This window comes from Ochotona curzoniae, unplaced genomic scaffold, assembly GCF_017591425.1.
Source record: "Ochotona curzoniae isolate NIBS_2020 unplaced genomic scaffold, NIBS_Ocur_1.0 contig_2688, whole genome shotgun sequence".
NCBI lineage: Eukaryota > Metazoa > Chordata > Mammalia > Lagomorpha > Ochotonidae > Ochotona > Ochotona curzoniae.
The window spans coordinates 27,546,205-27,559,211 of record NW_024465553.1 but is presented as its reverse complement, the minus strand read 5'-3'; the positions used below and the strand labels follow the sequence as shown (position 1 = coordinate 27,559,211).

Genomic DNA, 13,007 nt, shown 5'->3' with positions numbered 1-13,007 from the left:
ATTTTTGGAATTTGTTATAGTTCTTGCTGTCATCATGAGTAAGCTGCTGGAGCTGAGATCAGCTCTTGCTTATTTCTGCTTTGTGGGTAAGTTATTGGAAACTCTCTGAGGAGAACTGACCCATCAAATGCTGGAGGTCATAGCTAGGGGTAAGATAGAATTTGTAAAATCATGGTAAGAAATTGAAAGGAAAACTCCATATGGTAGTGCATGAATGAATAAGCTCCCTCCTTACAAAATATGGAAACAGTTTAATATAGTAATCCATTAATTCTTAATCTTAAGAAATCTTTAAACCAGAAAATGAAAACACTCCACCATAACAAGAGGAACACTGTCATGTAGGAAAAGGAAATAAAAAGTTAAGGCAAAACTCGATGACAGGAGGCTATGGGGGTTGGGAAAGTTGGGGAAGTGTCGCCACCGGCTTCTTTGGTGTGAAAGAAAACAGTGAAAGCCTTGCCTGGGACTGAGGCTAATTCCTAACTGCTTCTCTGTACCTGCAAGGGCCACAGTGAGCTCCTTTAACATGTGATGCTTTGCCGTGTACTCCTCTTCTGCCATCTGGAGTTGGGGGAGCTGGTCAACTAGCTCTTCTTCCTTTTCTTTATTGATCTGTGCCTTCTGAATAAATATTTCCTTTAAGGAAAAGAATTGAGAAACACGGTTTGGAGAGCTTATACGACATTTCAGACTAGAATTTAGGTTTGTTTTTTTTTTTTAATATTGTCTAATTGTTGGGAAAGAGAAGGAGGGGAAGGAGAAGCTGGAGAAGAAAGAGAAAGGGGAGAAGAAGAGAAGGAGGGGGAAAAAGAAGCAAGAGGAGAAGAAAGGGGAGAAGGTGGAGGAAGAGAATGACAAGAAAGAGGAAAAGGGAAGGAGTAGGAAGAGAGAAAGATGAGAAGAAAAGAGGAAAGACGAGGGAGGAAGTGACTATGGCTGTTTCCATTCATGTTTGATTCAGTTTCCAAATGGCCAGAACGACTGGGACCAATGCCAACAACCAGGAACCCAATCCAAACCTCCCCGATAAGAGGCAGAAATCCCGTTACTTTAAACTTCCCCCCAAGCATCCCCAAATGTAGGAGGACATTGTGACCCTGGAAGGTCAGCGAGCACAGGATTGGAGTTCATCGGACAGTATTTGCATGAGAACAACCAAATGGCTACCTTTTGTATAAACAGCATGTAAATGAGAGCACCTGGTGGAATATACAAAACAAAAGGGGTTCCAATCAAGAGTAAGGAAAACAGTTGATGGGTTTTGTTGATGAGCTCAATACTTCCTCCCTTATCCCATACGGACTCTCACTATATAAAGTCTGATGCCCCTAATAAACTTCAGCTTTGACCATCAGTCAGGGTCCACGCGCGTTGTTATCGGCTCTGTGCACCAAGTCCATTGCTGCGGGACAGCGACACCCAAGCCTTCAGTCAGGGGCAGAGCCAGGACAGAAGCATCTTCACTGGTAGGCTGAAGGTTTGCTCCTACTTGCAGTGTCTGCTTGACAAAGTGCATACGCTGCCCTGACATAGTGCCTCTCAAATTTCCACTGGAATCTTTTTGAACAAATAAGGATGAAACCACATAGGACGCTATCATAATTTTAGGTGATTATAATACAGAAATGTTTCACCTGTAGTGCTAAGCAGGTGGAGTTAATAAACTGACTCTAGTATTAGTCAGGTCACCTGTCTAAAAAGGTTAGCTCAGGAAGACAGAGTGGGTGGTCAACTGCCTGCCAGAGCCTGCAGGTGGTTCAGGTGGCCATACTCCAGCATTGGAGGCCTGACTACAGTGGCTTTTCAGTTGAAAATCTCCAGGTTAGGAGTATGTGTTTAGGGCAGCAGTGTAAACTTACGCTGGTTAAGACACCTGCTTCCCAACCAGAGTGCCTGGGTGGGGTCTTGGTTCCAGCTGTTGATTCTTGCTTCCTGCCAATGGAAATACTGGAAGGCAGAGATGATGGCTCAAGGTCTTGGGTCCCTGCTACCCATGTGAGAGACCTAGATTGTGTTTCCAACTCCTGCCTATGTCCTAAGGCAGACCCAACCATTGAGGCCAGGAGGGAGGTGAACAAGCAAATGGAAATGCATTCTCTTTGTTCCTCTGCTTCTTAAATAAAAACAATTTTAAGAAAATAAAATCCTGAGTCTTGACAAATTGAGACTCTTCCAATTACAAAAAGCTACTCTAGCCATCTCATCTAGTTACCCTGTGTAAACTTGAGCATGATGTTAAGCGGAATCTTGATTCCTTGTATTATTTATGACTCCGGGGGGATTGCCCTCGAGTTTCACAGTGAACTGCCAACATTATTGTGATCAATTATCTGTCATGCCAATCACTTTTGAATCCCTTTTTCTGAGCCACTCTGGTTCTAAGCATCTTAGTTTCCCACTCGAGTGACTGACTGCTGTTACTTCCTAAACGGCTTTCCTGCGGCCACCTTTGCAGAGCTGCTAGCCGGATACTACCTGGCAAACGCGAGATGACTTCAGTTCTCTACTGAAGCATCTCAATGTTTCCCAGCACCAGCCACGCCAAGAGCAGAGGTCTTACAAAGACCCACAGGAGTGTGGCAGCCTCGGGGACATCCCGTTTGCATCTGCCCTGAGCTGTGTCGGGGAGTTAGCACCCCCACAGGTGCTTCTCAGCTGTCTAGCCAACACTGGTGCCCTCTTAGGGGAAGCCTCAGTGACTGAGTAGGGAGGTGGTCTAGCCACTTGGGCTCTTGTGATGGGCAGTCCTCGCTCCAGAGTGAGTCTGTTAGGTCACATGCGGCTTAATGACTTCCCCTCCCCAGTCAGCCACTGCCTTTACTCCCTACTCTTTGTACTCCGGAAGTGACTCCCTAACTACTGCTCCGACTCCCTCACTTCTCATCCTGCCTCAAGACCTTCATGCTGGTGCGCCCTCTGCCGGAAGGAGGCCACTCCTGCAGGCATCCGTAGGGCACATTTCCTCCTTCCTTTAAGCCCCTCGTCTGGCTACCTGCACAGCTTCTGATTTTCAGGCTCCCCTCACTAGAACTTCATTTGGGAAGAACTTCTTCTCTGTGTTTCATTATCCAGAAAAAATGCACCACCAAGACAATGCAATCAGCAGAGAAAATGCTTCTAATCCTAATCCTCTGCCTACCACGTGTTTCCATCCTGTGATCATTTGTGTAATGGGCTCTTGCCTTTGTTGGCTCCTTGGGTTGTAAGTTTCCATTTTCCCGCCATCACCTTCTGACATCTTTCCCGCGTTTCTATATTTTTATAACCTGATGATCATTTGCACCTTTAAAAATTGTTTATTTGCTTTCATTCGCATTGAAACGCTTCGTCACAGTTTCCAGGCAATCGTGGCACCATTGTTCTCAATGTTTGCCCTTGTATGGAAGATGTGTCTGCTGCGGCTTCTTTTTCCATTCCTATGAGAAAGAACTAGCTGTTCCTGGGCCTGTTATCAGCAGACTCCTGCAGGATGGAGCAGGATAGGCTGCTGGGATTGTGTACGGTGGACTTGGGCCGGGAGAAGATTCTAAACTTTGAAAAATAAGAGCTTCCCTTGCTCTTATATCCTCTCGGTGAAGCCCCTCGTTGGTGCAGCCAGCACCTGCTCTTCCTCTTCAACTTGGTGAGCCTCAGGAAGGCTTCTGTGTGGCATGTTCCCCTCCCTTGCTTGGCCTGTGGCCTCCCTTCCTTACACGGCACAGCACACCTGCCAAGGCTTTGGTTGTGTCCCCATGGAGCTGCCCTCTCTCCTGTGTCACTGCAGGTTGGTCTGGGGTAGTTTCCAACTTTGAGATGGACTTTTCTGGACTTCCTGTCTCTCGTAATCCTTGCAACCCCCATGCCAGCCCCTGACGGGTCCACGTGGCCCCCATCTGTCACTGACACTGTTGCCAGCAGCTCTACATAATTTGAAATACATGCTTAAAAAATAAAACTTAAAAAGTCTTATGGGCCTACTTTTTTTTAGTAATGAAAAAATTTAGAATGAAATTGAATCCTTGTCCATGGACTTATTTTACATTTAACTGCTAAGACAGATAATTCGTTGTTCCCTTCGCCCCACATACTCATCCCAAACGCTTCTAAGATGGAAAACAAAACATACCTCGTACTTGCATATCTCTTCTATTAGCGTTTTTTCTGTGGTGATAAATTCTGCCTCCTCCTCTTCTAACTCCATGGTAATTTTTTCAATCTGTGCCACGAAAGAAGCGATTTCACTTTCTCTGAGAGCGGTCTGATGAGAGAAAAACAAGATGTGTCACTTCTCTTGTACTGAGCGCTCAACCTGCGTTTTTGGATGGCCAGATGCATGAGTGTTTTTTTCCGTGAGACGGGCCTCTGGCTTCGGAGTGGATGATTTCTCAGCAACTCCTGGCAGGGGTTTTGTTTTTCCCTTTCAGAAGTCAAGTCTTCTCCAAGCCATACCTTATAAAAGACAGTAGGAACAAGAGAAACAAGAAGAGGGGTTGGGCATGACAGATGGCCAGAGGGCAAATATAGGCCATAAATAAATGCCATCTGGGCTTCTAGTTTTCAAGATTAATCTCCTAAGTACTGATCTCAAGTAAATTTCTGGTTAATTCTTCAGAGAGAATTAACCAGAGAGAACTGCTTTCCGCTTGCTTCATTCTCCTGGTTCACTTACAACAAGTGGGTGCATTTCGTAAGAAATGAAGCAATTGAAACAAGATGTCAGCAGAAACGGAAAATCTAATTGAGCGGATTCTCATTAAGTAGTCAAGGGGAAGTGCCGCCGTGAAGCGGGGAAGCTGCGGTGACTCTGCGTGCTTAAGCTTTCTCACCTCGCGAAGCAACTCAGCTCGTTTGCGCTCCGCCTGCTCGATTTTTTCGGCCAGTTCTTCCACCTCTGCCTTTGCTATGACTCTCCAGCGCTGATGTTTTTTTCTCATACAGCCTATTTTCCACTGCGTTATAACACTAGATAGGGGAACCAAGAGGATGAAGGTCAGGTTCACGCCGCAGGTCGCTACAAAGAGTAAGGAATTCAAAGCAAAAGCAAATCCTATTGCGATCAAGCAGAATTGCCTGTGATGCAGACCATGGACATGAACTGATTGAAAAAAAGACAACGCATTGACTGTTTCTACTGCAAGGTGCTTCAGAGAAGGAACTCATCGATTTGTCCAGTGACACAGCATATTCAACAGATACCCTTTCATGGTTCAAGGAGAGAATGGGGAGGGCTCAGGGTCAGGTGAGCAAAGAGGCCAGGTAGAGACCGCAACAGGATGACCTAAATTGCCCAACTGTAACACAAGATTTCAAGCGTTTGAGTCCTTACGTTTTTTTCTCCACCAGACATAAAAAAAAAAAAATGTCATATATTTGCAGTGATGGTTGCCACAGTTCACTGGAGGAGCGTGGAGCCTGCTTTGAGCCCAACCTCAGGCTACAACCTGAAATGGAATTTTGGCATGCCTCTCAGGCAGTGGGGCACTGCTACATCAATGATGGGTACAAACCAGCATTCCCCAACAAATAAGGGCCAAAGTGACCCCCACTTCAGCTTCCACGTCAAGGAGGGGTTAAAACTCCCCTGCACCTCTCTTCCTGGCTCTTTGTCTTCCTCTGTAGCTCCCCGCTTCTTGCCTGTCATTCTGCTACACAGGGAAGGAAAGCCCCGAGCCACAATTCCCTGGAATAAAATTCTTTTCTACACGTGGTTGATGTGTTCCTTCCCTGATGCTGGGTGAATCTTACATCCACTTTGGTGGCAATGCAAGAAAGAAAGAGAAACAATGGGAGTCTTAAAATAGTAGTAATTAATAACAATACCAACAGCTGTCAAACACAGCGAGTGTGCCAAGTTTGTCCTAGGACCACTAATTGAAATATTTTGCATGGGAGAACTGCAAAAGATTTGTGAAAATGGAATTAAAAGATAAGCTTATTTTGACATAAAGCATTTTTGAAATCCGTGCATATTTTTTCATAATAAAGCTTTTCCATGAATGTTTAGGCGACCTCTTGTGTGCATGGATTTCACAATTCTTTGCACTAAAATAAATATGTCCTTTCATTCCAGTTTCCATAAATTAGTTTCAGACACACATGTGTGAACTATCCCATTACCTGCACGATTTTTAAGGTGCATACTGCACCCATTTCCCATTTAACACCGATGTGAGCAAAGAGAAGTTACCCACTTTCCTGTTGCCGTATCTGCCCCTCCCGGCTGACACACAGGCCTGGGTGAGTCGGCAGTGCACAAATGTGGGCAATTTCATTCTCTGGTGACTCCACTTGATTGCAACAGCCAAACTTTGTCACTATGCCTATTGTTGAGTGTCCAAATGAAAGGTACGCATCTAGGTCTCACAAATGCACACACAATTTAGCAAAACCATTCCCTGGACCCCAGGAACCAGCAAGCACTCTGCACCGTTCAGTAAGGCAACACACAGCAGTGATAACAAACAAGATGGTCTTACCATCTCTGATTTTCTCTTTCCAGGTTTTCACTCAGGAGTTTTACTTGTTTCCGGTATGTTTCTTTTGTTGATCTAAAACCGAGAAAAACATATTGCATTTTGCATTGATGGAGCTGTTAGAATATATAAGAAACATTTTATGTATGTGAAACATAATGCTTTCTTGGGAACTCTTAACTAACACATAAAATTGGTATGTATTTATGGGGTGCTATATAATGTTGTAATAATATATACATCCGGTGATGTTCAAATTAGGATAAACATATAGGCATGTATGTACCTCTCAAAACATTTAACTTTCTTTTCAGTGGTAAGAACATTCAAAACTTTTCTATGGTGAAGACATCTCAAAAGCATTAAGAAAACAATTCAGGCATTATCACCGTCTCTAGAGCCCTCCTATTGTGCAATGCTACAGCAGATTCCCTTTCTTATATCTAATAGCCTATCTCATATCTAATAAATATTCCGTAACAGAGAAGAGAAAGTTCTAGGGGAGTGATGGAGGGAAGATTACTTCGAGAGTAACAGAGGAAGGTATGCAGACTGGCCGAAGGAAGGCGCGATCTTACCAAGGGGGGAGGGTATAATTGTTTGCAAAGGCAAAGAATGGAGCAGCAATATTTTGAGATTAAATAAGCTTATTACATGTGGAGGAGAGTAGGGTAAGAATATTAGGGACTCCAAAAGTTCACAGAAAAAAAAGGTGGTTAAATTTTGAAATGAACGTGTACCATTGCCATAATATGCATTTCTCATGAACTTTCTGAAGTACTTTCACCATACTATGCTGCGAGAGAAATTAAGGACAACAAATCGTTGAGGTCTGAATTCTAGATTGAGTTCTGATTTGATACAATATGGGCTTCAGAAAGTCAAGCTAGATCCTGAACTGTAAGAAAGCAGTCATTACAGAAGGAAAAACTTCTTCTAATAGGATGGATGGCAGAAGAGGAGACAGACCCTACATATTTGTTCCCCTTCTTCCCTAACAAGCACCTCATTCATAGAAATGAATTAAAGCTGGACCAACAAAAGAAAACTTCATATATTTTTGTAAGCTAGACATTCATAAATGAAAACTGCAAGGCGAAATTCTGCTGAACAAAATCTGGAGGGCTAGAAATGTTCCTAAATGAAACTTTCAATACAAAATGCTGTTAAACTAAAAACACAAGTAGGCTTATATTTTTTATTTGTTTGTTTCCCTCTATTTCAAATCAGTATGAGCTTTTGATTTTCTGCCAAAATAAATCTGAAATCCTCTCCCGAATCTCTAATTCTCCTTGGACTTACTGATTTTGGTATTTAGAGAAGTAATAATCTCCACAATCTATTTGTGCCATTTCTCTATTTGATGAGCAGGTAGAAAACTATAAGTTGCTTGAAAGGATCTATGCCAAATTTTAAAAAATTCTTATTTAATATCCACCATCTCTCACTGTTCATGTATTATACACTTTCTATTTTTCAGAATGACAAGTGACTCATTATTTCTTGTGTGTTAAGGTGGCTCATCTTTCCAACTGAACTATACACTGCCTGGTATCCCGCGTCAGTGGGCATGTGCAGTGAGGCATGGCTGTGTGGCAGGGTTCGACAACGATAACCAAAATGGAAAGTATTAACATTCTTAAATGCTAAAGAAATAGTCACATGTGTCAAAGTATGTTATCTTCAAAAATAGTTTGTGATATAGGGAACAGTAAGAAAAAAACCACCAAATGCTCACCAATAGAGTGTTAGCTAAATAAAACACAGTGTAATCCGGGACAGGCATTTGTCATATTGGTACTGAGGTCAACTTTGGCTTTGGCTCCTGATTCCCAGCATCACACTGAGGGAGAACTGAGGAGAGAGCAGGTGAAGGCCCACGTGCTTGGGTTCCTTCTATCCGCACAGAAAATCTGGATTGAATATCCAGCCCCTGGCTCTGACTGGGGCCCTAGCTCATCGCTGGCCATGGAGGCCTGTGGGAAGGGAGCTGGCAAATAGGAACTTTGTGTGTCTTTCTGCCTTTCAAATAAATTATTGACTTAAATTTAAAATTATATAACACATATTTACACATGTACATTTAAATACACACATACTTACATTAAAATATACATTAAAGGTAATATAGTTTAATGCATTTAGAGTATGTATGATATCCAACTTAAGATGGCATTATGGGTCAAGGCGCCACCTGCAATGCCTGCATCTCATGCATACGTTGCTTTGAGTCCCGGATGCTCCACTTTCCATCCAGCTCCCTAACAGGGTACCTGGGAAAGCAGCAGAGGATGGACTCGAGTGCTTGTGTCCCTGAAGCCACATTGGAGACCTGGATGAAGCTCTTGGCTCCTGGCTTCAGCCTAGGTCAGCCCAGGCCATTGTAGCCACTTGAGAAGTGCACCAGCAGATGGATGACCTCGCTCTAACTTTATTATTCTCATGCTTTCTGCAACTCTGCTTTCAAATATATAAATTTCATATTCACACACCATGCATAGACTTTAGCAGGAACATGCTGTTCCTCCATTCCTCGTATCCAACCATGTCTATAGGACCTGGAACCTGTGTAGGGCTAACGACTTCTTTAGAAGGCAAAGAAGAAAATACTAATAATAATAAGCTTATTTTTTTTTTGCAGTTGGAAGAATTTGGACTTATTTATTTAGAAACCAATGCAGACAGGAGTAAACAGTTAAAAACTCAAAAGCATCAAACATACAGATGAAGCTCCCGCAGGGTGATGAGGCCTTCTTCCATATTTCTGATGTCTACCTTTCTTTGGGACACAAAGTTTTCTTTCTGAGCAGTTAATACCAGCTGTTTCTGATTTCTACCACGAAAAAAAAAAAAGCAGAGTTATTATTTGTGGATGGTTCAAGCAATCACTTTTAAGTTCTTCGCAGGAGAAGATAACACCAACACAGAAACTAGAATAGCAAATAGTTCGGAAACTTCAGATCTGGAACTACTCACTAACTAAATAAGTAAAGTTAGAAGCAAAGTCTTTTTCTTTGCCAATTTTAATTAAATGAAAACTGTATCAGATCTTCATAAAAATTAAGAAAATCTCAAACATCATGAGACAATCCTAGCTGTAACGGTAACCACAGAGTCCTGTATCCCTGCATCTCTCCCAGTGATGTGCTTGTCATGGTGTCATGTTCTGGGACAGGTAAACGAGTCAGATCAACTTGGCATACTGGCTATACCTCTTCATAACAGTGTCACCTTGGACATGAACCTTTGCCTGTAGACAAGCCTCAGTTTCACCAGCTGTGAAATGGGAATCTTAGTTTTGGGTTAAATGAGGTATAAAGCACGTGACCCAGTTCATGGACCAGTGAAGTAGGTTTTTACAAGTTTCTCTCTCTCTTTCTCCTTTCTTTTCTTCCTTCCTTTCTGTTTTTTTTCTTTCTTTCTCTCTCTCCTCTCTCTCCTTTCTTCCCTTCTCTCTCTTTCTCTTGCTTTCTTTTGTCTGAACTTTCAGGCTGCGATGATGTGTCTCAGGCAAGTCAATGATTTTGTTGAAATGCTCAGACATTGGAAACTGCCTGTAACAAGAAATATTATGTCTAACTGACCCATCTGGAAAACTGCCATGGTCTGAGTTGCTTTTGCCTCCTGTTTTGCAGGACTTACATATTAAACTCAACCCCATTGCTGCTCTGGCTTGCTAAGTTATACATGTCCACATTCAAATGTAAAAACAAGGTTCAGACATCACTTTTTAGTTAGGGAAAAAACCCGCAAAAATTAACATGATTTGAAATGGCAGGAAAAAAGTCATGGGGGTCAGTGTTGTGATAACATCTGGGCCTTTGGGAAATAATTCAGTTTGGATACGGGCATGAAGATGGGGCTCTCATGGTGGGATTAGTGCCCTGTAAGAAAAAGGCGGCAGAACATTCGCAGGCTGTCTGCCACGCAAGCCAGAAAGGGGCCTTTGCTAGACCTGACCACGCTGGCATTGCAATCTCAGGTTTCTAGACTCTGTAACTGTGAGAAACCAACCTCTGTTGTTTAAGTTGCCCAAACTAAGGAGTTTTATTCTGGCAGTTTGCACAGATTGGGAAAGAATCCAATAGTGGTGGCCCACTGTTGAATGCTGTGGTGATTCAACGTCAGTACCTTTTTGTGATTCCAACTGTCAACTTACCAAGAAAAACTTTTTGCATGAAGAATACACTCTCCACAGGCTATCCAAATGGATGAGATTAAGTGATTTTGCCCATTCTCTGTGGCTTAAATGCTTCTCATAAACGGGCCCTGCCACTCTAATACATTTCTGTACAATTTCACTATGAATATAGTAATGGCTTATTACTTATGTCACAACCTCTTTGTAAGATGTTGCTCTTTAATGCCATTGAAAGGCACGCATGAATGGCCAGTCCCCTGTTTGGCAGCAATGCAAGCAGTCGTGGAGGAATAAGGCAATAGTGACTGCACTGGTCTTCATGCAGTCCATGGGACTAGGAGGTTGGTACCCAGGTGAGGATCACGCGGGGACGAAGGCAAAGCAGTAGGATCCTACGGAGCTGCGGGAAGTTCATTTTGGTGGAAAGGAAGTCGATGAATCAGGGCTAGCAAAGCAGAAAATGGAGCCTCTGAGAGGCAAGTCAGAACGAAAATGCCGATGGGGTGAAGAGCATAAAGACGGAAAGCAACAGAGCAGCTATTTGAGCGGTGGAATTCACAAGACTTGGTGACCAACTCAAGTCCAATCGCTGAAGACAGAAAACCTCACTTTCCTCTGTGTAGTCTCCCAGGGCAAAGCCATCACGGGCCCTCTGAGAATTAAATGTACAAGAAAAAAAAATGCGTTTGGTTTTTGCATGTTTGCTTTGAGCCGGGTGGGGAAGAAAACATTATTTAGTAGGACAGAGACAGATTAGGGGTAGCAATTTTAAAACCTAGGCTAAACTTCAGGGGTGAGTCACCACTTTGAAGGCAAGGGAAGCCCCTATAAACCATAGCGTGCTGGTTCACGCACGGACCCTGGGAACACACATACTCATCCTGGGCCTTCCGCTTCTGGGCAAACACTTTATCTTCCTCATTTAAGACAATCTTATACTGTCTCATAAGAGTTTGCAGTTTCTCCCGTAGCTCTTTGTTTTCTGTTTGAATTTTGTGTCGTTTTTCAGTCAGCTAGGAACAAAACAAAGGGATTGGGTCAGAGGACTGCTTTCATTGGACCCGCGGAGGGACAGCGTCAGGGGACGACTCTGGGGACACTCAATGTGCTGGTAGATGCACACGGGATAGGCTGTAAACATTGCGAGACTCAGTTCTACAGCCACTATGCAAACCGCACACTCAGGAGCCTTTTCTGATGGGCTATGACAAAAGTATACAGAGGAAGGGAACACAGGTGGAACACTAAAAAGCAATAATCTATGTGAAAATAGAGAATGCCACAAATCAACTGTGACCCATCAGTGGCCTCTGTTTGTCTTTTTTTGCAGAACGGAGACCACACCAAGGGGAAGACAAATCACACGGAAGCTCTCACGGGAAACCTCCTCAGCCGGGTACTCTGCTTGCTTCTGGTACTTCTTGCGCTTCTGTATTTGTCATTTCTGCATCTATGGACTCAATCAACTGTGGATATAACATATTTGAAAAAAATTTCAAGAAGCTCCTCAGAGCAAAACTTTGCCAACTGCTGGGTACGATGCCGCATACACACAAGAGCAGCGCTGTGTGGGCATTGTGTGTGGGACTGTGCTAATATAAACCAGAGCTGCTGTAAACCAAAGGGAAATACTACAACTTTTCATAAAGGGGACCTGTGCAACTCTTCTCCACTGACACGCAAGGAAGATGACATTGCCGTACGAGGACAGCTCATCACCAGTACTTGGCCTGGCGTAAGAATTTAGTGCTCGGCTGTGTCTATCCTCTTACCTTCTTTATCTTTTTCTGGTATTCAGTTTTTTCAATAGCGGATATACTCTCCAGCTTCTCCTTGTGCTCTGCGAAGAACTGCCTGTGAGCAAAGTGACCCAAACAAAGCCACGTTAGAACAGCCATAAAACAGCCATAGAACAGCACAGCCATATTCACTGAAGACGTCGGGAACTTCCCATCTCCCCATGGATTTATTGAATGAGTAAAATCCACGCAAATTTCATTATTTAAAGCGGATGAATTAGTGTTCATTCAGACCTTCCTCCACTTAAGAAGCAATTATTGGACACCCATGCTCTGTCATCACGTTTTTAGATACTAGGGACAGATCCTAAGCAAAGTCCCTGACCTCATGGAAATTGCATTGTCACGAAACAGAATAAAACAAGATATCAAGAAGTACATCTTGCAGGGAGGGTTAACTGCTCCAGAGAGAACCAAGAGAGGAAAAGGTGTTTCTGAGAGTAAGGACGCCATTGTAGAGGCAGTCAGGGAAGACCTCTGCGGTGTGGAGGACCTGAGCGGTGGCAGCCAGGTCCCACGCGAGGACTTGGAAGAAAAGCTTTTCAGGCAAAGAGAACAGCTGGGGTTCGACTCCAGAAACACATTGTAAGAGCCCATCTTCCCAGCCAGAGC

At 43.4% G+C, this 13,007-nt stretch overlaps 1 protein-coding gene across 1 annotated transcript in view; it reads right to left on the bottom strand.

The window, feature by feature from the left end:
* CCDC175 (coiled-coil domain containing 175) overlaps nucleotides 1-13,007 on the bottom strand; it is a 50,014-nt gene that overhangs the window by 18,392 nt on the left and 18,615 nt on the right. Inside the window, exons 8-14 of the mRNA XM_040975494.1 lie at nucleotides 12,369-12,450; nucleotides 11,473-11,609; nucleotides 9,178-9,288; nucleotides 6,459-6,530; nucleotides 4,809-4,944; nucleotides 4,109-4,240; nucleotides 501-639 (exon numbers count right to left, since the gene is read on the bottom strand). Coding sequence (XP_040831428.1) covers nucleotides 501-639; nucleotides 4,109-4,240; nucleotides 4,809-4,944; nucleotides 6,459-6,530; nucleotides 9,178-9,288; nucleotides 11,473-11,609; nucleotides 12,369-12,450 — 809 coding nt within the window. The remainder of the gene's footprint in view (nucleotides 1-500; nucleotides 640-4,108; nucleotides 4,241-4,808; nucleotides 4,945-6,458; nucleotides 6,531-9,177; nucleotides 9,289-11,472; nucleotides 11,610-12,368; nucleotides 12,451-13,007) is intronic.